This window comes from Mizuhopecten yessoensis, unplaced genomic scaffold, assembly GCF_002113885.1.
Source record: "Mizuhopecten yessoensis strain PY_sf001 unplaced genomic scaffold, ASM211388v2 scaffold10191, whole genome shotgun sequence".
NCBI lineage: Eukaryota > Metazoa > Mollusca > Bivalvia > Pectinida > Pectinidae > Mizuhopecten > Mizuhopecten yessoensis.
In genome coordinates, this window is record NW_018408424.1 from 22,701 (window position 1) to 45,642 (window position 22,942).

At 33.8% G+C, this 22,942-nt stretch overlaps 1 protein-coding gene across 2 annotated transcripts; it reads right to left on the bottom strand.

The window, feature by feature from the left end:
- Window positions 1–10,182: 10,182 nt before the first annotated feature.
- On the bottom strand, window positions 10,183–21,109 carry LOC110459713 (patched domain-containing protein 3-like). 2 transcript variants are annotated; one of them, XM_021512094.1, is made up of 5 exons: window positions 20,980–21,109; window positions 16,528–16,620; window positions 13,785–14,762; window positions 13,421–13,621; window positions 10,183–13,177 (listed from the first exon to the last, which is right to left on the bottom strand). In XM_021512094.1, exons 3-5 carry the CDS (start codon window positions 14,752–14,754, stop codon window positions 11,736–11,738), a joined length of 2,613 nt encoding a protein of 870 aa, XP_021367769.1. In that variant the 5' UTR covers window positions 14,755–14,762; window positions 16,528–16,620; window positions 20,980–21,109; the 3' UTR covers window positions 10,183–11,735. The 2 variants fall into 2 exon arrangements, with proteins under 2 accessions (XP_021367769.1, XP_021367768.1); XM_021512093.1 differs by lacking the exon at window positions 16,528–16,620.
- Window positions 21,110–22,942: the final 1,833 nt, after the last annotated feature.

The window sequence follows — 22,942 nt, forward strand, 5'->3', positions numbered from 1 at the left end:
AATTGAAATATACTTTTACAAATTCGAAATGATTTACATCTGGTATCAGGGCTTTCTAACTGTTTAGTTCAGCTACGGCTGTAGAAACAAGTGGAGTGGATATTCTATCCACAAATCTAATTACTGCCGACGTGCTTGATATTGACAAAACCCTATGGAAAGCCCTGAAAGCTACAGGGAATGGCGATTGTCTTTACAACAGCGTTTCCTTTTTAATGAAAGGTTAGTAGTTGTCTTCCTTTTATGCTGAGGTATTCTTTAAACAGGCGCTGACCATTTATTTTATTTGGTTTTAATCTTTAAGTTAACTTCATGCACAAAAACATGTTTTCTAAAGTTTTAACAGCCCTCCCCCCCCCCTACACCCCAAAAAATAAAATAATGGTCAGAGCCAATGGCAATTTTCAGAATGAAAATTTGTTTTTAAAACCGAATATTGTTTTCATACATGCGAAACTAGATTATAAATGTACTACGTGTCGAGTGACTTAACTTTTCTGGTCCCCACATTTTAATCTAATCAAGAAATATTTTTCAAATTGCATTGACTTTTTTGTGTATACACATAATATGTAGGCAACACACATATTTGACTGACCAGGAATTTTCTTTCCAGTACACAAAAAAGTCTTTGGGCCATACTTAAAATATGTCTTTTTCTTCTTGTTAATTAAACATAAAAACCATCCTCAGAACACGGGTAATCGCTTCCGAGACGTTCTAGAAAACACAATTTTTTGGGGGGAAATCCCCCAAAAGGGGGAAGACCCCCTCCCATATCCTCCCCCTCTTCGCGCTACGCGCTCGGAGTGCTGCCTTCGGCAGCACACCGTTGACTATTGAGAAAAAATTCTCGGCGCCCCCTATTAGGAAATCCTGGATCCTCCCCTGACACTGCTATATATCATCCCAGCCACACACTTCTTAACACCAGCACAGAGGTTCTTAACCATTGCATTAAATGAGAAAAATAACAGTATTTGGCAGACACGATGCACAACAGCAATATAAACAAGATCAGGTATTGGTTCAAGGAAACCGACTTTAATTAAATATATCTTATCTTATCTTCGCTAGCCAAGGGTTACAAATGTACGATCATGGACGATCCGATTTAAAGAGTAGGTAGATCGTACCGGATCGTAACCCTTGGCTAGCGAAGATAGGATTACCTCGGTACCGTCAAGTTTTATAAGGTTTTAGAATATTATTAAACATCGCATAAAAAGTGTTGATATTATTTACTGGTTTGTGTAGGTTCAGTGTTAACCGAAATTATTACGATTTATGTCAATAATTATATTACTCAAAATCCCGACACCAAGTCCCTGTGGTTCGGATGTTATTTTTACCGAAAGTTGATGTAAACCTCTAAAACGTGTAAAATTACTCTGGACACATCAATAAAGGTTTAAATATAACTGTAATGAATCCTCAGGTCCCTGTGGTTTCCCGTTCTCCCCCAATCCAGCACTGATCATGAGTGCCTGTGATATATAAAGAGTCCTCAAAGCCTCACGAATTTTCCTGTTGTCAGCGATAAATCACGAGAGCTCTTGAGTAGCGGCCATGTGATGGCCATGTGATCGATTCGTATGCAATAGCTCTTCCGATAACTTACGGAAAATGTTACTGGTGTCGGTGAAATTGTGAATTTATTTCGGTGTTTTCTACAAAAAGTAATATATTTGATCCTTATTGTTGCCATTCAATTCCGTGATACTAGCAGACTGCCTGACAGTCTTAGTCTTAGCCACTGCGTGACGGTGTCGGCTTCACCATCACAATGTTACCGTGAAGTCAGTAGAATATAATTCGCACAATAAATGTTTACTGTCATGTTTGTAACGTTAGTTCATTGCTAGACACTTTGAAAAATACGATGTCCGGCTACATGTTGCTTTACACACATCAGAAAACTGCCGGTCAGGTGCATATGTCAAAGAAGATAGAAAATGGCTTTGATCTGAATGCTGAAATATTGAATTTAAAAGTTAAAATGCAGAACACAGTTTGCTTTTCTTTCACAGCTGATTATTTCTGTCCTCTTGTTCAATGTATGTTTCCAGATTATATTACAATGCTCAGAAATTTAAATGAAAATGAACAAAGACAACTGTAATCCTTATAAACTCATCAAAATCCACAGTTCAAAGTTTATGTCTCCTAACTCGAACATCAGTAGTACTCACTACTGTGGCTGCTGTGAATATTGACATGTCCAACTGAATTGCGAAATTTAAAGTAAAATCTGCTTTTGCAGTTCATCTCAATAAATTGTATGTTATAATATTTTGTTTTTTAAACTTTATGCTACTATATATATATAGCCATATTCAATATAAACAAAAATCTCTGCCAAAATCAAAACAAAGTTCCTTACTTAATGATTTTGTGCTTTTTCTCATTGATTTAGTTGAATAGGATAAGTGTTTTTGTCGTGAAAAACGCCGCGAATAAAACCTCCCTTATTTTAGCCCCAATTACCTTAAAATGATTGTAAAACTCACAGAATGGTCTCCGAGAAGTTTGGCATGTATGTATACTACTGGTCAGGACAAAGAACTATATAGAAACTATTTACCTCTGGTGCTGAGTTGATTAGGTATACAAAAAGTGTTCATTGGTCTGTCACATCTGCCAAGTAAATCCTTTATAACCTCAGCGGGTACTGTATATGTCTCCGTCACACAGTGCTCGCAGCACAGGTGTTTGAAATTCTCACTATAAACTGAGATAAAAACCATATAAAAAATAAGGGTATTCCTATATATTAAAAATGAGATAAAAATCATATAAAAAATAAAAATACCCTTATTTTTTATGATTTTTATCTCAATTTACAGTCAGAATTTCAAACACCTGCTCGAAGGATATGTTTACTGGTTAATAAATAAAAATAAAAATAAAATATACAAATTTGATATAGCGCCCTATCTAGCTAACATAAGCCACTCTAAAGCGCTTCAACAATTGATTACATTTGATATAAGACACACGGAATTAGATTAATATTTATAAGGGTTATTGTGGTAAAAATGCATATTTGTATGATATTTACAATCAGTTTATGTATCACGATTAGAAAATATTTACCTCTTTTATAAATCCTCCACCATCTTCATTCAGTTTCGGTTTGTAAAAACACTTAGAGTTACTTCCCTTCCATTGACTGAGAGTGTGGTGTTGTCCCATTTTCTCAACTGAGTTTCGTTTATTGTTCATATGTTAATATAACAATCTTTATCGAATTCTCCTCTGTAGACAATATCTATGTTATCTCTGATGATAGGGAAACTATTGCTAAAATGATTTTGTACTGAACATATACAGTTGGGAGCAAAGTATCCTTTTATTAAAGTAGTATGCGTTAAAATATAATAACTATAGAGCATGATTACCTATTAAATTACAAGTACATACACCAGCTTGGTCCGTGGTTCATGTACACATATACTGTATTGGGGGTTTAAAGTTTATAATACTTTGTCGTATATACCTATTCATTAAAGTTCATTTATAGTTTTAACAGTATGTATATGGGGGGGGGGGGGGGGGGGGTGTTAAAGCACCGTACTACTGTAGAAATTGTGTCACAATTTTTCAACGGTAAATCAATTGTAACTTTTTGAATTTTCTTAATTTTTTTTTTTTTAGCAAGAATATGTTTCTAGCAAGGATTTAGATGTCATCCAAGTCCGTGTTTTAGTAAGAAAATAGACTTAACTACATACGAGTCTATCGTTAAAAAACCCTCAGAATAAACATAAAATGTCTAAAAAATATATAAATGTTTATTTTCGAATCAAAATAAACACCTACTGGTATTGTCAGAGGGCATTGCAGATAATCTTTCCACAGAGTAATAAATATGTGCCTTACCAATTTGTTTTGAAGTATTCAAAATTGTATTTTCCTTGGTGCAAACGCCCTTCTAGTGCTTTAATTGTAACACCTATGCCCTATCGCTTTTATGGACCATTGACCTTAAAGATTTGAAATAGTATAAATGTCTATCAATTGTATATCTATCTCTGTAATTATTTACAATTTGATTAACAATACCACCCGTTCCTATCACCATTGATATCAGTGTTACCCTTGGGTCAGAATAATACAGGTCCGCCCGTACATGATTTGGCTCTGATGTGATAAATGTTTGTCATACTGAAAAATCTAAATAAGTTGTTTTAAAAATATTTATATATAAATGTGGCTAATCATTTTAGATTACATACATGAATCTTAATCACTGCATATTTAACGGTGGAGGAACCTGTACTAACACAGTTTGTTCCTTATGTATCGTATACTAACCCGGTGGGTTTATAAATCACTACAGTGTAACTGTGATTGAGGTCAGATAAATGACACTAACACATCTTTGCTTCTGTGTAAAAATAATTTGCATGGCGAAATGTTCCCGCAAGACATACATAGCAAACCTCCAATGAATGGAGAAGGTTGCTGTCTCTTGTATAGAGGCTGAATATTGAGACCCATGTAGATGTCTTTGACCCGGTTGAAAAGACGCCAAGCGGAAAAAAACCGAAACGACGAAAAAATGAACACCCGCCAAAGCGAAATAACGAAATAAGGCCAAACCGAAGTTAAAATAACGCCAAAACGTAGAAATAAAGTGGTGTCTTTCCTCCCTCCTTTTGGCGTTATGACGTTATGACGTTATATTGACATTCTGTATGCTTAGACCCATTGACAAAAATTACATTCATAAATGCATAACACAGGTGTTCATAGAATCTCAGCACGTGGGAACTGATAGTAACCTGATCACACTGCGTAGTAATACACTACAAAAACTAACGCGATTCATTCAATATGTCCATAAACCCATTGTTGTTATGACCTCATAAATGTTGAAAAAATAAAAATCATTCCTTAAATGACGTTTTGTCGCTTGGCGTCTTTTAGCGGGCGATAAAGCAAAAAGACGGAACCATACCAAAGAATAGAAATAAAATGGCGTCTTTTCTCCCTCTATATGAATTAGATGTTATGTAATACTTATTGTAGTCAATACTATATTGTTTCCAAGTACTTTAAAAATACATGCGAACGGGAAAGAAAACTAATGTACCATTTTTGTGGTTATTTTATAAAGAATGTTATGGCGTACTTGTACATACTGAGTTGAGAGAATTTTTATTCTCTTACTTGAGAGGAAGAGTGGATGCTCTGTCCAGTTTCAGTGCATCCTCGCACGTGAACTGATGTTCAGAATCTGTTTCAAAAGCATAACAGTAGTAGTACATTCCCAGGAAAAAGAGTCTACAATATGTAATATATTGAGAAGTCGAATATATTGACATTGAACGGGGTGTTTAGAGAACAAAGAAATGTGGCAAACCAATTAAAGTCTGATTCATACTTACCCCACAGTAACTTACCTGTGTGAAAGTTACCTGCCTGACTTGTAGCTTTTCTGTGTATGTGATATGTACGGTATTTTTGGATATATATTTTAACAGTAGCCTAAAGGGTACATGTAATACTTAGAGTAATTATAGTCACATAGGTATGTACCAAGTGTTTATGATGACAGGTGTATATGTATAAGGACAGATGATGGCTGTGGGCTATGATGTAACATATGTACTGGAAAACGTATTTAACGGAGTGCATCCCAAATCCAAGGGGTTGGGAATTGGCCTTGAGAAGGGACAGGTCAATTTGGACCCAGGTTCAGAGAGACAGCGTATGGGGACACTGGCCATGGTTTGGCACTGGCCTAGTTACTTAGCTCGAAGTCAGAGACACAACGTGAAGTATTACCATACGTAGAAGAGATGTTGTAATCACCTGGCCTAGTTACTTAGCTCGAAGTCAGAGACAAAACGTGAAGTATTACTATACGTAGAAGAGATGTTGTAATCACCTGCACTTGACGTTGTAATGAGATGTTGTAACCACCTGTACTTGAGATGTTGTAATCACCTGTACTTGAGATGTTGTAATCACCTGTACTTGACGTTGTAATGAGATGTTGTAACCACCTGTACTTGACGTTGTAATGAGATTGTCGATTAACGTCTATGAATAAACATAACTATTATCAACTGTTACGTGTGTTAACGGCTGCTGTGTTACATACTTCTAACATCTAGGAATTTAGACTAATTTCTTTTTTTTTACAGTTTAATTATCAACTGTTAAACACCACATTCTTAGTCACACATTATCATTCTTACTAGGTATTTAGGCATCTTATTAAATGTTACAATAATTAAGAAAAGTTTCATTTTATAACTATTTATATTATTATTTTAATTAATATGTTTAAAGTAAAAATTATTACAAAATAAAAAACACATTTCATCTTATTATATGTCATATCAGCAGCATAAGGACTACAGAATGGATATAATTAATATTGAAATATTTTGAATTACCATTTGTTATTAAACATTTGAAAGTCTTATATGATGTATTATTAAAATATATATGATCAGCTTCCAGCTTAGATAGAACACCACCCTACTAGATAGAAGGGTTAACCACGTAAACACGTAATTTTCGAAATTACCATCTACTGAGAACTCTAATCACTTCCAATGTTTTAAACAAAAGGAACTACATTTTTCACATCTGAATGCCCGATCCATTTTACCTACAATCAGTGAACTCCAAATAGTAGCTAACTAGTCCAGAGCATCGATTTTATCTATAACCGAAACCTGGCTGGATAGCTCAGTGACTAGTCCGAATTATTCTGACGTTTTATCGACTTTTTTCATATCGGTCAGGCGGCGATTAACGACAGACCGATATGAAAAAAGTCGATAAAACGTCAGAATAATTCGGACTACTCAGTGACTAACTCTGAAATTAACATTGAGGGATATAAAGTAGTCAGAAAAGACAGGAAAAAGACAGGGGGCTGAGTATGCACACACATAAGAGACGATCTGGCGTTTACAACTCTGAATCTGGAGGATAATGAATTGGATGAAACTCTTTTTATCGAAATACACTTGCCTGAAACCAAACCTATCATTGTTGGCACCTGCTACAGACCACCCAAACAATCTGATTTTATAGAACAGTTTGAAAAAAATATTGCTGCAACTAAGAGCAGACTGCGAAATTATTATTCTTGGAGACTTCAATATTTGCTGCCTTGATAAGCAAGGACCTTTATATCAATCGTATACCAATGTTTTGAAATTGTTTAATTTTAACCAAATTATCATGCATGCTACACGGTTAACAGAAACCAGCAAATCACTTATTGATCACATTATCTGTAACAATGAAAAACGCATTAGTCAGTCAGGTGTTATCCCTATTGGTATCAGTGACCATTTTTTAACATCCTGTACCAGAAAAACCAGCAAAGGTGTTTTTAACAGGCACCATAATGTAACTAAATACGTTCAACCAAAAATTATGACAAAGATGTGTTTGTTAAGAAATTAGCTGAATCCAACTGGGAAGACCTTTTTAATGGTAAAGATGTTAACGAGTCATGGACCACTTTTTGTAATATATTTATGATGGTACTTGATGAAGTTGCCCCAGTAAAACAGGTTCGCATTAAACAAAGAACAGAACCATGGATGTCTGCTGAAATTTTGGATCTTATCAAGCAGAGATATTCATTTTTATTTACATTTAAAAAGTCAGGTAAAACTGAAGATAACAAAACTTTCTGCTTTTACAGAAATTTAGTTCAAAGGAATTGTAAAAAAAGCCAAGGTTGATTATTTTGATGAACAAATATCTGAAAATAAGAACAGCTCTAAAATATATGGAAAAGATTTTTAAAACTTGGCTAAAAAAAGGATACAAAATCCGATGCAAAAGTCGTACTTAACATAAACAACAAAAATTGCCATGATGGATTTTTTATTGCTAATTATTTTAACTTATATTTTACAACTATTACTGCCAAACCTGTGGAAAGACTGCCAAGCTTTAAGGGAATTTACAATACTACTTCTTATTTATTTAGAGAAAACTTTCATTTGAAACATACTAGTGAATAATTTGTGTTTAAAGAACTTTGTAATCTTAAAACTTCTAAAAGTACAGGCCTGGATAGCATTCCTGCTCGCTTTCTTAAAGATGCAGCATCAGTGTTAAAAATTCCAATTACTTTTCTTATAAATACATCTATATCTGGAAGTAAAGTACCTGAAGGAATGAAAATGGCAAAAGTAAAACCTCTATTCATAAATGTGACAGATTAAAGGCTGAAAACTATCGACCAGTCTTTATTCTCTGCAATGTATCGAAAGTACTTGAGAGGGCAGTATACAAACAACTGGAAACATACCTTATTTCGAATAATTTAATACATGAACCAGCAATATTTTATTGATTATAGCCTATGGCACATGTAACATTTTATATCTATTTTTATAAAAGAAGTGTCTTAGAGTCTTATCAAGTTATCAATATATACTATATAATTATGTAACTATTTTTATGAATTGAATTGATTTATTTAGATATAAGGGACCCCATTTGAATTGAGCCACAATGTGAATTTATGTGTCATCCCAGGTAAAGGCCTAAATTAATCTAATGCAATCCAGTTTTAACACCTGACTGATTACTAGTTTTATGGCATAAATAACTAATAAATAACATCTCATTCTGTGATAATATATCTATTTATGTCCAATCTGCAAAATGTGATAAACGTGTATTATTTGCCTTTTACCTGAATAATTATTATTATTATTATTAACCACAGGTAAAACAAAGGTAAATACAGGTAATTACTGCCAATACTACTCAGAAACCGACTATAATTCTTCTAACAACATTCATCCCCAATGTTATTATAAAAAGTGGGGAACTGAGAACAAGCCCAATGAACGTATGTCAATATATGAAAATGTTGTGGAATAGTTAAAATATATATAGTGTTTGGTGAAGCAGTCACATTCCAGCTGCTGGATCTTGAGTTTTTAATCGGCTGGATACCGTAGCTCAAAAGTCTGTGGGATAAAATACCAAAAAACATAAATCTATCGGACAATAAGCTACGGTTCCCGCTGCTAGTACATGTATCAGCGCAAAGAAAGCACGTGGCACTTGGAAGCGTATCAAAATATCAGATAGCTTAATATAATTACTGTTCATGTATATATGCATTACGTCGTATTCTTTGAGTTTTTATTTTCAGGATAACAAAATGTACAGAGGTAACTGTCCATTATGCTTTCCAGGACGTTGAATGAATTGTTGGCAATTAAGGATTACATGAAATACATGTTTGAATAAATAAATTACATTGTATCCGGTGCAGCCACTTTGTCAACATAGTGCAACATTCAAATTGTGGAAACAATTGCTACCATTGCGCAAATGCCTATCGCGCCTTTTGAGAGCCAATCAATTTTATGACTTACACCCATCAGTACTGTTTCAATACTAAAACAACTGAAATCTGCAAATAGGCTTTGATTACTTGTAACTAGTGTTTGGTGATAATAACCTGCCATGGGATTTGCAATATGTACATATGTATTTAGACATGCGCAAACGTCTTTTATATCCGACAAGATATGTTTATTATGACCTTGACTCACACATGCTGACCTAGACTGTCTTATCGATTTGTATTGGGCTGTCTATGAGATCATTACATTATGGAAATGTTGATAGGAGAGATTGCTTCATAAATTATAATAAATCTTTTTTACCCCTTTTGGTCAATAAATGTTTAAAGTCAAAAGTATATCAATAATTGTTGTCACGTGATTTATAATATACGCCACCTTTCAGTCTCAACGATGCGATAGTGTTGCACATGTGCCAGAGCAGATAAGAATCACAACAAGAATCTGATTACCTTTCAAGAATTTATTTTGATGACAAACAAATAAGACACTTATATTGTACATTGCTTTTTCCTAGGGGTATTTTTCGTCCACGTTGTACCTGTCCGTACTCTTTAAAATTAACTTTAAAGGGGTGGATGGGGGAGTTGTTGGGTGTGCCGAAGGTGGGGGTTGTAAGATTAGAAAGACAATTGTTATTCAAGTAACAGAATGATCATTTACATTTCCTCTGCATCCTTCCATTTTTTTAAAATGCATTGAGAAGGCAAATGCCGTTATGAGACTATAAAAAACATTTTGCTATTGTAACGTCATCAATCTCTATTGTGACATCACCAATTTGTTTGTTGTCAAAACTGAATTTGCTGTTCAAAGAACTGTTCGAAATACATGTAACTGAACAAAGCGTAACTACTCTATCAAAATGTAAGTGAAACAAATATCACAGTCGTTTACCCAATGGGTTCCTCAAATATTTCTATCATTTTCTCCGAATGTTTGAGAGATTGATACATTGAGTGAGCGATCGGGAGTGGGTTATTCACTGGTAGCCCCTAAATGCTCACAGCTGTGTTTAGAACCTCTTGAATTAAGTCTTTAATATTAAGAAATCACGGTTTAATGTTTCACAAACAATTCAATTTCAAACGGAACAATACACTAAGTCAGACTAACGACAGTCTGTTGCATTACCCTATGTTCTCCGCAAATAATTTTTACTTCAATCATCTTAGTTTAGTTTAGTTTAAACATATTTTATTTGAATAAATCAAAAGGAATTGGACACAAGTTATTACAACTTAAAAACGCCCGTTTCATTAGCAATTACATAATGGTATCAATAATGCAATGGGCAGCATACTATATACAATAATATTTATAAATAAAAATCACATTAACATACATAGATGGAAATATATATTATTTACAGACCAGTACCTACTTCAGTGACTTTTACATGATATACAATTACAGTTTTAATAATTTGGCAAAGTAATGTCGTAATAATACAAACATTGGCAAAGTAATGTCGTATTAATACAAGCATTGGCAAAGTAATGTCGTATTAATACAAGCATTGGCAAAGTAATGTCGTATTAATACAAGCATTGGCATAGGAATATGTTGACCTTTAACACATCGCATAATTGCTAAATGATGATGTATCAGAGTAACAGACGAAATATGAAATTGTTGGGAATAGTAACACGTATAGATATAATATAAACACTAAATTCAGCATATGAAATCAAACTTCTTCAGACAGTGCTCTCTCTCTCTCTCTCTCTCTCTCTCTCTCTCTCTCTCTCTCTCTCTCTCTCTCTCTCTCTCTGAAAAAGGCCAAACAGAAACTCGATCTCATCATATAATTTCAACATTAAAATAATTATTCAAAACGTTTTGTATTTTTTTTATATATTCTTGTACAAACTATCGTTTAGCTTCGTTATCCTTCTGACTTAGTATTTCAGAACATACAGATCAATAAAAACACCATATCTAGATACCTTTCTGAACAATGTAGCATTTATCAAATCGGTTACACTGAAAAAGATAGTGATAGTTGTTTTCTACCAGATAAGAACAGTAACAATCGTGAGATAAGACTAAATTAACTTTAAAGAGATCTGCAATCAAAGCACTATAGCCGTGACGAAGTCTAGCATGTATTACGTCTAACTTTCTGTTGCCTACATACAGTTTAGTTACAGGTTTGTTTCGCTTAGAGATTTGAATTTAAAACCTTGATATTTGTTCTGCAGTACTTAATGAAGTGTCTAGTGAATTCCATAATTTTAATGTACAGGGAAGGAAATATTTTTCATATAATACTAATCGACACTTTGGCATTACTTAGATTATAGCAATTACTGAGGTATGACGTGTTGTTCCTCTACTAGAGTTTCAGAATCGGGATCCCCTCTATGAATTACCATTTTTTTCTACTTGATACGCATGGTTGATCTCGCCGTTTTTCATCTGAACCGCGTTACCGTTTTTGTTATGTGCGCCATATACCTCCTCAGTGACACTAAGAGATCGATCGGGACCAAATAACGACAGTACCACGGGTAAGACGAGAACTGCGTGAAACACGCCAAATATAATCACGAGAGTCATCACTTTAAAGAATGACACAAACACGTATGATTTAGAAAATATCAACATAAAAACTCCAAGGATGGATGTAAATGCGCCGTTAAAAATAGGTCCTCCCGCTCGGATAACGGCCGTGTTGACACGTGCGTTCCTATCCGTGCCGTCGGCCGTCATAAACGCGTGACAAATGTGGGCGGAGAAATCTACAGAAAAACCGACACTCATGATAACATGAATCATTGTTATGGAACTTAAAGAGAGGCCCCAATGATGCATGAAGCCTACCAAACCTAAAATAATCGACGCCATCGAAACTGTGACGAACAGAATGATTTTCGGACTGGGCATAAATAAACACGTGATAATAAAAACGGCAAGGACAGCCACACCAACCGTCTGTAGTGTGTTAGGAAGTACAGCCACGAACTGCTCAAAGTAGATAAACCAAGGTGAGAACGCGAACACATTTAACTCAGAGTCGGAAGCGAATTCGCGCATGCGCAACATTAAACCTCCCTGGTCTTGTGATGTTTTTACATTTCCGGTAAACAAGTGAAACTTGGCAGCAATGATCTTTTCAATTTTTTCATCGAAAACGACATCATTTTGAAAGGCTTTGTACGTTTTAACGAAACTATGTACAGATTTTACAAATGTTTTCTCAGACACGTTTGATTTTCTGTCATAAAATCCTGTTTCCTGCATTGTTTTCAGCCAGTTTATTTCGTATCTATTGTCAATTTTGTGGTCAGATTTAACGTTACTCATTAGTGTTTGAACTGAATCAAAAGTACGCGGGTTTGAGAAATCGTTATGCTCTGGAACAATAAATGTCACCAACATCTTCAGGTCAAAATAGTGATAGTTCCATTGATTAAACCGATAATAATAGGAATCTGGGGATACTAAGTTTTTCAGTTTAAGACCCTCTTCTAAATTGCATGCTCCCCAAATAGAGACAGCTAGATATATAACATACGTAACTAAAGTAACGATTTTTGCTGGATTAAATAGAGCAACTTTTGGAAGAAAGAGACGTGGAAATTTTTCAAAGACACTTTCGTATTCTTCTCTCGATTTAGGCGGTCGACCGGTGCAGCAGTACAGGTGAGTTGTGGACTTGTTAGCTTTCCTACTCTCCTCCCCTGTCATCAATGGAATGCACGTCAGGCAGTGACGGTTCTGAGCCACACGTCGCTCGTGCAAAACCATGCACGCGAGGAAGAAGGTGATGACGTTTATGTAGCATAAGGCGACAGCGACACCTAGCAAATAGAAAATGGAATTGGGTGAAATTCAAGTTGTAGCAAATATGGTTGTAGGCGTTGAATAAATGACAGAATTAATAATGATGTGATTTTTGTGATATTTTATGCGCTCTCTGTGCTATTTGAACTGAATTGCTTCTGAATGCACAATTTTACTTAAACATACAATGTGGAGATATAATTTTCTTCATGCAAAAATAAAATAAGTCCAAAATATGAATATTCAAACTTATATTTTACCTGTGTAAAAACAGAAGTTACGGACGCTTTTGAAAACTGACAACGTCCCAGCCATGAAGGCAATGAAGTCTGTGAGGGAGGTAATTGTAATGGCCACGCCGCTGGTTTGCAATGTGAATGCTATTCTATCTTCCACGCTAGCCCCAAACGGTGCATCGGCCAAACTGGACATCAGGATATACATATCATCAACGCCTATACCTGTTGGTAAACATAAGAATATAGTTTTAAAAATGAATAAACAACACTTATCTTACAATACGTATTTGTAAATAGGTGGGAAACATACATGTACTATTAGGTTGACAAGATCGGTGCAATCATATATGCTGAAGTGTCAAACAGAATGAAATAATTAATTTACCTAGGATAAGGAACGGCATGATTCCAACCATGTTGACGAAGTCCACACCGATGGCAGAACAGAATCCGAAGGAACCCATGATTGCTAGTCCGGCCGGAAGTACGCCTGCCCTTCCCAGGTTACCCCTCTGTGAGACCCAATTTCCACCGACGGCAACAATGGAGGCGTAGGTGATCATGAGGGAAAATGTCACCGAGAACAGTCCGACATCACCGCGCGTGTTGTCGTTGAGCTCTTGACTAAGTGAATCAGACATAGAATAAGCTAGATCAATATTGTACAAAGCGACTGACGCCATTTTGTCTAGATACTGTATCTCCCAACGCTTTGATAGGGACTTGTAGGCCGTAGTGTCCTGTCGAAGGTTATACTGCATCTTGATACCTGTAGCCGACAACAACGAACCGTTTATAAACTTAGGTTCTCCCAAAGTGCTGATCCCAAACAATATGTCATCTTCTACTTGTCCCAATTCAAATTTTGTCCAAAAATCGTCGGTGAGTACGAACAAGCCATCAACAATACACATGCCATCACGCCTGGCACACAAACTTTCGTAGTTAAAAACTTCGCCATCGTCTGCCGTCACAGAAGTGTTTCTAATGGTGGCAAATAGGTTCTTAATATCTTCAATATAAGTCTTGTTGAGTATGTTGCCGCCTGTCTTTGGTCTCACAATGACCTCACCATAGAGACCAAGGTCATTCAAACTATGGTGCTCAAAATTGGTCGCACTCGCATCAGGGAAGATTCGTTTGGCCTCAGCTCGATCTCTCTCCGCCTGACTGTCTGTGGGATTGTACAATCTTTCAAGATTTGTATCGTGGGAGAGCCAGTATATATTAATTCCCAGAATTCCGTTCAGCATTACACTAAAGATGATGGCGGACCATGGCCTTCGAGAGATGAAGCGCCCGTAAGAGACGAATGCCCCGGATACTTTGTTTTCTACTTTTCGATAGAAATCCATTCCTGAAACTACAAAAAATAGACATATAGATGACAAACTATATAAAACAAAAGCAAACATTAGTTGAAAAATCTAATCAACAACAGGTAGGTGAACATGTAAGGTAATATGTTGGGATATATTATATGAGTCGTGACTAACAGGGTACAGAAACATTATAGGCAGTTAATAGCTACAGACAGGTGGCATAATGCCAAACAATTTCGAGTTCTCCGTGTAGAACTTATGAAAAACGCGAAAGCTACACGTTCCTTCTTCGTTCTTACCAACAAATTGAAATTTCAGCGTTTTATATCCGAAGCAAATATGAACCGATATTTGCGCAGTTAGACTCATATGAAAGTTTGTGCCATTCCCGACTGACCCTTGGTTTTCCTCCATCTCTAACATATTTTTCTCACTTGAATGTACTTAACCGTCCCATTCGAACGCGCCGAAAATTGTTTGCGTCTTTATGACTCCTGTCAGTATCAAAGCAAATTTAAATCGTAAATCATTATTCGCAAAGAGAATGAACAATATAATAGAGTCTGATGTATTCCCAAACAAGCAACAGTCAGCATATCAGAAGAATCTATGCAGTCTTTGTACTGCGTTAAATTTGCAGGAATGTGTATATTATAATATGGAAAATGGTTCAGATGTATATGTGTCGTTTTTAGATAGCTCTAAGGCGTTTGATACCGTTTGGCACGACGGTCTACTAGTACAATTGTATGATATTGGCCTTACTGGTAAAGTGTGGAATATTTTAAATGTTATGTACACGGATATACACTATGGCCCTTGTACGTTCTGGGGCACATCAATGCTCACTAAACGCATTAACTGTTGCTAAAATTGTAAAAAAGAAAGTCTACCTGTCTGCGGTTTACGGATGTGAACTCTGGGTACTTTCAAATACTGAGTTATTGATGTTAGAGAGAGCCCAACATTTTATTGTTAAGTCAATCCAAGGTTTCGGGAAAAGAACAAGAACTGATATGTGCACTTCTTTAATCGGATGGTTTTCTACAGAGGCCTATATCAATATTAAAAAGCTTTTGTCTTTAGGCAGGATCTGCAGAGTATTCGTTTGGAGGTATTTTATGTATACAGTTAATAATAGTTATAGTCAAAAGGGTTATATACCAGACATTGTCAGAATACTAAAGAAGTATAATATAAATTAAAACATTGTACTATTTCTAGATGATGGTGTTTTTCCAAATAAAATGTATTGGAAATCATTGATTTATTAATCGGTAACAAATTATGAAACTCATACATAGACGCAAAGAATGTCTAGTGACACAGACCTAACACGATTGTTACATGTATTGCTACATGACTGTCTAAAACCTCATTATTTATGGAAATTAGCTTGGCGTCATACACATTTTCTTGACAATATCGGATATATAATGAAATTGATTGTATCTATACGTGTAAGTAAAACATACAGCTTTTATGACATCATTGTGGCTATTTCTACACAGATTTTGTATCTCATGTGATTTTGCATTGTTCTGTAACAGAAAATCTTCGTAACAATTTATGGTGAATACTTGCCTGCATTTCAAGTATTGAACTCAGTATTCATTAACTCATATTTTACTAGGAGGCCCAACGACCTATCATTTTAATGAAATTGATTTTAAAGAATTTAGACTAGAATCACGATTGTTATCATTTTGTAAATAATGTATCATTCATGTATTATCATGCTCTTCAATTTGGAGGAAATACAGATGATATAACATATTTTTCTCACTTGAATGTACTTAAACGTACCATTCGAATGCGCCGAAAATTGTTTGCGTCTATACGACTCCTGTCTACTTCATAGGCATGTATCAAAAGAAAATTTAAATCCAAAATCATTACCTGAAAGAGTAATATGATTTACTATAAGGTACAAAAAAGTCAGAACCTATATGGGACAACATGGTCTATATAATCAAATAATCTTAATCAATTAATATGATTGGTATATACGTGATACATTACCTTTTGTAGTTTCTATATGTGAACGACACATAAGAAACAAATACAATGTAATCTGTACATATGTAACAAGTAACAAATACAATGTTATCTGTTCAAAAGAAACGGGTAACACATACAATGCAATTTGAACAAATGTAACAAGTAACAAATATAATGTAATCTGTACAAATGTAACAAGTAACAAATACAATGTAATTTGTACAAATGTAACAAGTTACAAACATAATGTAATCAGTACAAATGTAACAAGTAACAAATACAATGTAATCTGTACAAAAGTAACAAGTAACAAATACAATGTAGTCTGTACATATATAATAAGTAACAAATACAATGTAATGTGTACAAATGCAACAGGTTACAATTACAATGTAATCTGTACATATGTAACAAGTAACAAATACAATGTAATCTGTACAAATGTAACAAGTAACAAATACAATGTAATTTGTACAAATGTAACAAGTAACAAATTCAATGTAATTTGTATAACTGTAACAAGTAACACATATAATGTATCCTGTACAAATGTAACAAGTAACAAATACAATGTAATTTGTATAACTGTAACAAGTAACAAATACAATGTAATCTGTACAAATGTAACAAGTAACAAATACAATGTAATCTGTATATATATATAATAAGTAACAAATACAATGTTATCTGTACAAATGTAACAAGTAACAAATACAATGTAGTCTGTACATATATAATAAGTAACAAATATAATGTGACTTGATTAAATGTAACAAGTAACAAATTCAATGTAATCTGTATATATATAATAAGTAACAAATACAATGTAATCTGTACAAATGTAACAAGTAAGAAATACAATGTAGTCTGTACATATATAATAAGTAACAAATTTAATGTGACTTGATTAAATGTAACAAGTAACAAATTTGATGTTATCTGTATATATATAACAAGTAACACATACAATGTAATCTGTACAAACGTAACAAATAAGAAATACTATGTAATCTGTACAAATGTAATAAGTAACAAATACAATGTAATCTGTACAAATGTAACAAGTAACACATACAATGTAATCTGTACAAACGTAACAAATAAGAAATACAATGTAATCTGTACAAATGTAATAAGTAACAAATACAATGTAATCTGTACAAATGTAACAAGTAACAAATACAATGTAATTTTTACAAATCTAACAAGTAACAAATATGATGTTATCTGTATATATATAATAAGTAACAAATAAAATGTAATATGTACAAATGTAACAAGTAACACATACAATGTAATTTGTAGAAATGTATCAAGTAACAAATACAACGTAATTTGTTCAAATGTAACAAGTAACAAATACAATGTAGTCTGTACATATATAAGTAACAAATATAATGTGACTTGATTAAATGTAACAAGTAACAAATTCAATGTAATCTGTATATATATAATAAGTAACAAATACAATGTAATCCGTACAAATGTAACAAGTAACAAATACAATGTATTTTGTACAAATGTAACAAGTAACAAATACAATGTAATTTGTACAAATGTAACAAGTAACACATAAGATGTAATCTGTATATATATAATAAGTAACAAATAAGATGTAATCTGTATATATATAATAAGTAACAAATACAATGTAAACTGTACAAATGTAACAAGTAACGCATACAATGTAATTTGTACAAATGTAACAAGTAACAAATACAATGTAATTTGTACAAATGTAACAAGGAACAAATACGATGTAATTTGTACAAATGTAACAAGTAACACATATGATGTAATCTGTATATATATAATAAGTAACAAATACAATGTAATATGTACAAATGTAACAAGTAGCACATACAATGTAATTTTAACAAATGTAACAATTAACAAATACAATGTAATTTGTACAAAGTAACAAGTTACAAATACAATGTAATTTGTACAAATGTAACAAGTAACAAATACAATGTAATTTGTACAAATGTAACAAGTAACAAATTTGATGTTATCTGTATATATATAACAAGTAACACATACAATGTAATCTGTACAAATGTAACAAGTAACAAATACAAAGTAATCTGTACAAATGTAACAAGTAACAAATACAATGTAATTTGTAAAAATGTAACAAGTAACACATACAATGTATTTGGTAAGAATCTCGGCAAATCCTCGGGTTACGTTCAAGTGGCCTGTTTTCAGTTCCCCCACTTTTTAAAAAGAAGGATTATAGTCTGTTTCTGAGTGGTATTGACAGTATTTACCCGTGTTTTTTATCTTTGGTTAACCCTTCTTTCTAAGCTTGAAGCTGATCACATTTAATTCAACGATACATCATATAAGATTTTCAGAGTTTTAATAACAAATTTTAAATTTAAAATATTTCAATATTAATCATGCATTGTATGTATATATATAAATGTATTAAATAGATCCATTCTGTTGTTCTTGTGCTGCTGATATGACATAACAAAATGAAATGTGTTATTTTATTTTGTAATAATTTTGTACTGGTGAGCTAAAGAGATCACGGCCTATGCTGACAAGTAAGATAATGGAGTACGGGAACGCAGAATCACATCTCTTACATCTGGGATAGATTGCAACAAAAATGTGTGACATTTGACTATCAGACTTTAGTGTATATTTGCAATAATTACAGTTCTTTTATTTTTGCTTGGCTTTTTTTATTTTGAGGCAACAATCTCACATAGATTGCATTTCGGCATCATTTGTTTGTGTTTAAATAACAAATACAATTACTAGTGCCAATTGGAGGGTAAAACAATTCACAAATATCATTTAAAATGATGTCTTATCTGCAAAGCGTAGCTGTACTGTACACGTGTACAGGAACTCGATGACATGAACCCATAGAAGATATATCGATATTTATGTTATCAAAATAATTCAATAAAATGTTCCACTGATTTGAAAAATATTTCATTACTTAAGGGAAAAGATTCCATGCCTAAATGTTAAAAAAAGTTAATCTGAACATGGATTCGAACTTGCACCGTTCGCTTCTTCTGGTCAAAGGTAAACTGCGTTACACATATGGAAATATAATCTGTTTTAACCCAAGAAACACCTGTCGCAGTTTTGAGAAACTTGATCAACCATTTCTAAACATTTTCTTCAGGTTGGTAAGTATTGATTAACCATGTTTTTCGTTATTTTGAGCACTTTCCCAAACAGCCAAAGGAGGACCACTTTCCGTCATACGATTTATTTGTGCATATTACGTACATCACGGAATCAAAAAATGTATTCAAAAGTTGGTCCCCGGATGGGAAGGTATGAAGTATTTGTTAAGTCGGGTAAACCCCATCCCTTTCATAGATATAGTGAATATGGCTATATTTAAAGCATTATATTTACAATACCGAATATCTCAACAGTTCAAAAATTCATATTCTATTGGTTTGATATCTATTCCATGCATTTTCGATACTCGGACTTATTTACTCATTTTTTTTCCGTATTCATAAATGCCGACTCTGAGAAATATGGGCAGTTTTCCGCCATAGCTCTTTAAGTATATATTTTAACTTGTCTTGTATTTGGTGGCTTAAAAAGTGAAATGTAAATGACATGTAATGTATACTAAGTGAGTATTGATATATTTGACTGTAAACTGTTACTATTTAGTTATTGTGATATCTATATTGTACATCATGTATGTAATGATTGTATCATGTGTATATGCATACATTAATTTCAAATATTAACCTTAAATTAGGTAATTTTCTCACAGGTAAGTTACCTGTGGGATAAGTATGAAACAGACTATAATTGGTTTGCCATCGTCTTCCTATATCAACACGTTTCTTTAATTTGTTCTCTAAAAAGTGGGGGAACTGAGAACACCCCGTTCAGGCGGATATTAACAACGGTACGGTTTAAAAAATGTGTTTAAAATTTAATTGATTTCCGAAATATCAACATTCAGTTAGAAAAAGGTATGATTCATGAAAGAATAACTCACTATATTATTCTTCGTGACAGAAGGTCAATGAATGGAGCGTGGTTAAATATGATTAAGGTTTTTTTTCAAAATATAAAAAAATAATGATATATCAAGTACATACAATGCTATGCCTTTAAGCATGTAACAAATACTAAAAAGTATGAAGTAGCATTATCAGTAATCAGTAAAACACCCCTCCAAAATTTAAGTTAAAAAATCTATAGGAATATTTGAAAAAAAGTACCTTAAATTCATTATCTATAAAAAAAATAACATACCAGTATGGAGATGTCTCCGCCGCTGTTGTGAAAATTCCTGTCTGCTGTCAGTTAGTCTCCATGAAAAGTGTCATGGCGAGTTCCCCCACACGTCCCATGTTTATAGATCGTGTAACTGACCAGTATGGGATTACAAATGCCTGTCCATCATTGTACAGAACTATGGGTGAATGACAGGTGTCGTCTATAGCCATTACCTTGGACGTGTCCACACAGCAGACAGGTAAACACGACCATCGTTATATACCATATATATATATGTTATAACAACAATCTAATCCCGTGGTTATAACATTCACCAAAAGAAATAGTATGCGTATAAAAAAACGTTTACAGTAAACACAATTTGAGCAAATTTGTGAACGAAAATGTGTATTAATCTAAATATTTGTGTCTTTCTTTATGTCCTTCTTGTAATCCTCTCTTAGATATTTTTTAAAGTTAAATAAATTATATAGTATAACAAAAGTCAGCTAGATTCCCTTAGGTAACTGTCGGTGATCCGGGTCAAACAAAACATTTACGACAACACATTGATGGCAACATAACTTACAGCCCAGAATAACTGCGTTCAATCCATGACACGTGATTGACAACCTCTCATCAGATCCCCAACCCGACACCCATGCTCAACGAGAGACTGCCTATAGGACAACACATTGGACACCTCAAACATTGCACCAGATAAGTCAACTGAACTTAGGTTTGGCTTCCTAAATGTATGTATCAAGAGAAATGCACAAAAGAATTAAGAGAGAATTCCAAACGAAACCCTAAAGCATTATGGAAGACACTTTATAAATTATCAAAAAATAATAATACTACATCAGACATACCTATTGACGTCCTATATGACTATTTTAAGAAACTTTATTCACTTGAAGAGGACAGTAATAATGACGAGGTTGCAAACGACAGTTTTGAAGATAATGATGATGACGTCAACAATACATTGAATAGACCAATTACTGAATCAGAAATACAAAGAGCAATAAAATTATTAAAACATAATAAAGCGTCAGGCTCGGACCGCGTTTTAAATGAATATCTGAAAAATTCCCCACCGGAAATGACCACAGTCTATTGTAAATTGGTCAACATGATATTAGACATTGGGTTATTATTAAACCAATAGTAATAATACTAATTGGAGGTTCGAAAATACCGCTTTATCACAACCTAGTTCGTAGGCCGTCTCAAAGCGGTTCTCAAATTATTATACGTGGTTATAGGGCCTTTGCAACCAGCTAATACATTTCTCAACTCCCTGGGGAGCATACTGCCGGACTGCCATTTCGGCGCTAACAGCTAGCATTCAACAATTCTAACACTGCCCAACCACGTACTCATTTACAGCTGAGTAGACTGGAACAAGCGGAGTAAAGTATTGCTCAAAGATACAACACATTGCCGTGCCGCGGCGCGAACCCGCAACCCTTCGGTCACGAGCCCGGCGTCCTACCACTGGACTACCGTGCCTCCTTAATATAGAAAAATAAGGGAAGTCCAGAAGACCCAGATAATTATAGAGCTACACTTTAATTAGTTGTCTTGGTAAACTATTTATTTCAATTATCAATACCCGCCTTAACGAAAATGAAAAACAAATTAATTTAATATCTCGAAATCAGGCAGGGTTCAGAAAAGGTCATTCAACTATTGACAACGTTTTTATTATGCATATTCTCATTTCTATATATCTTTCAAGCGGCAAAAAGCTATACTGTACCTTTATTGATTTTAAAAAGGCATTTGATAACGTCTGGAGAGCAGGTCTGGGGCAAAAATTACATAGCAGCAATATAAACGGGAAATGTTTCAAAGTTATATATAACATGTATAATTATATTAAATCATGTGTTCAATATATGCTATATATAAAAAAATCAGGAACCTTTCTCTTCCTATAGATTTACAATTAAAAATATTTGATTCTTTAGTGAAACCGATTCTATGGTATGGA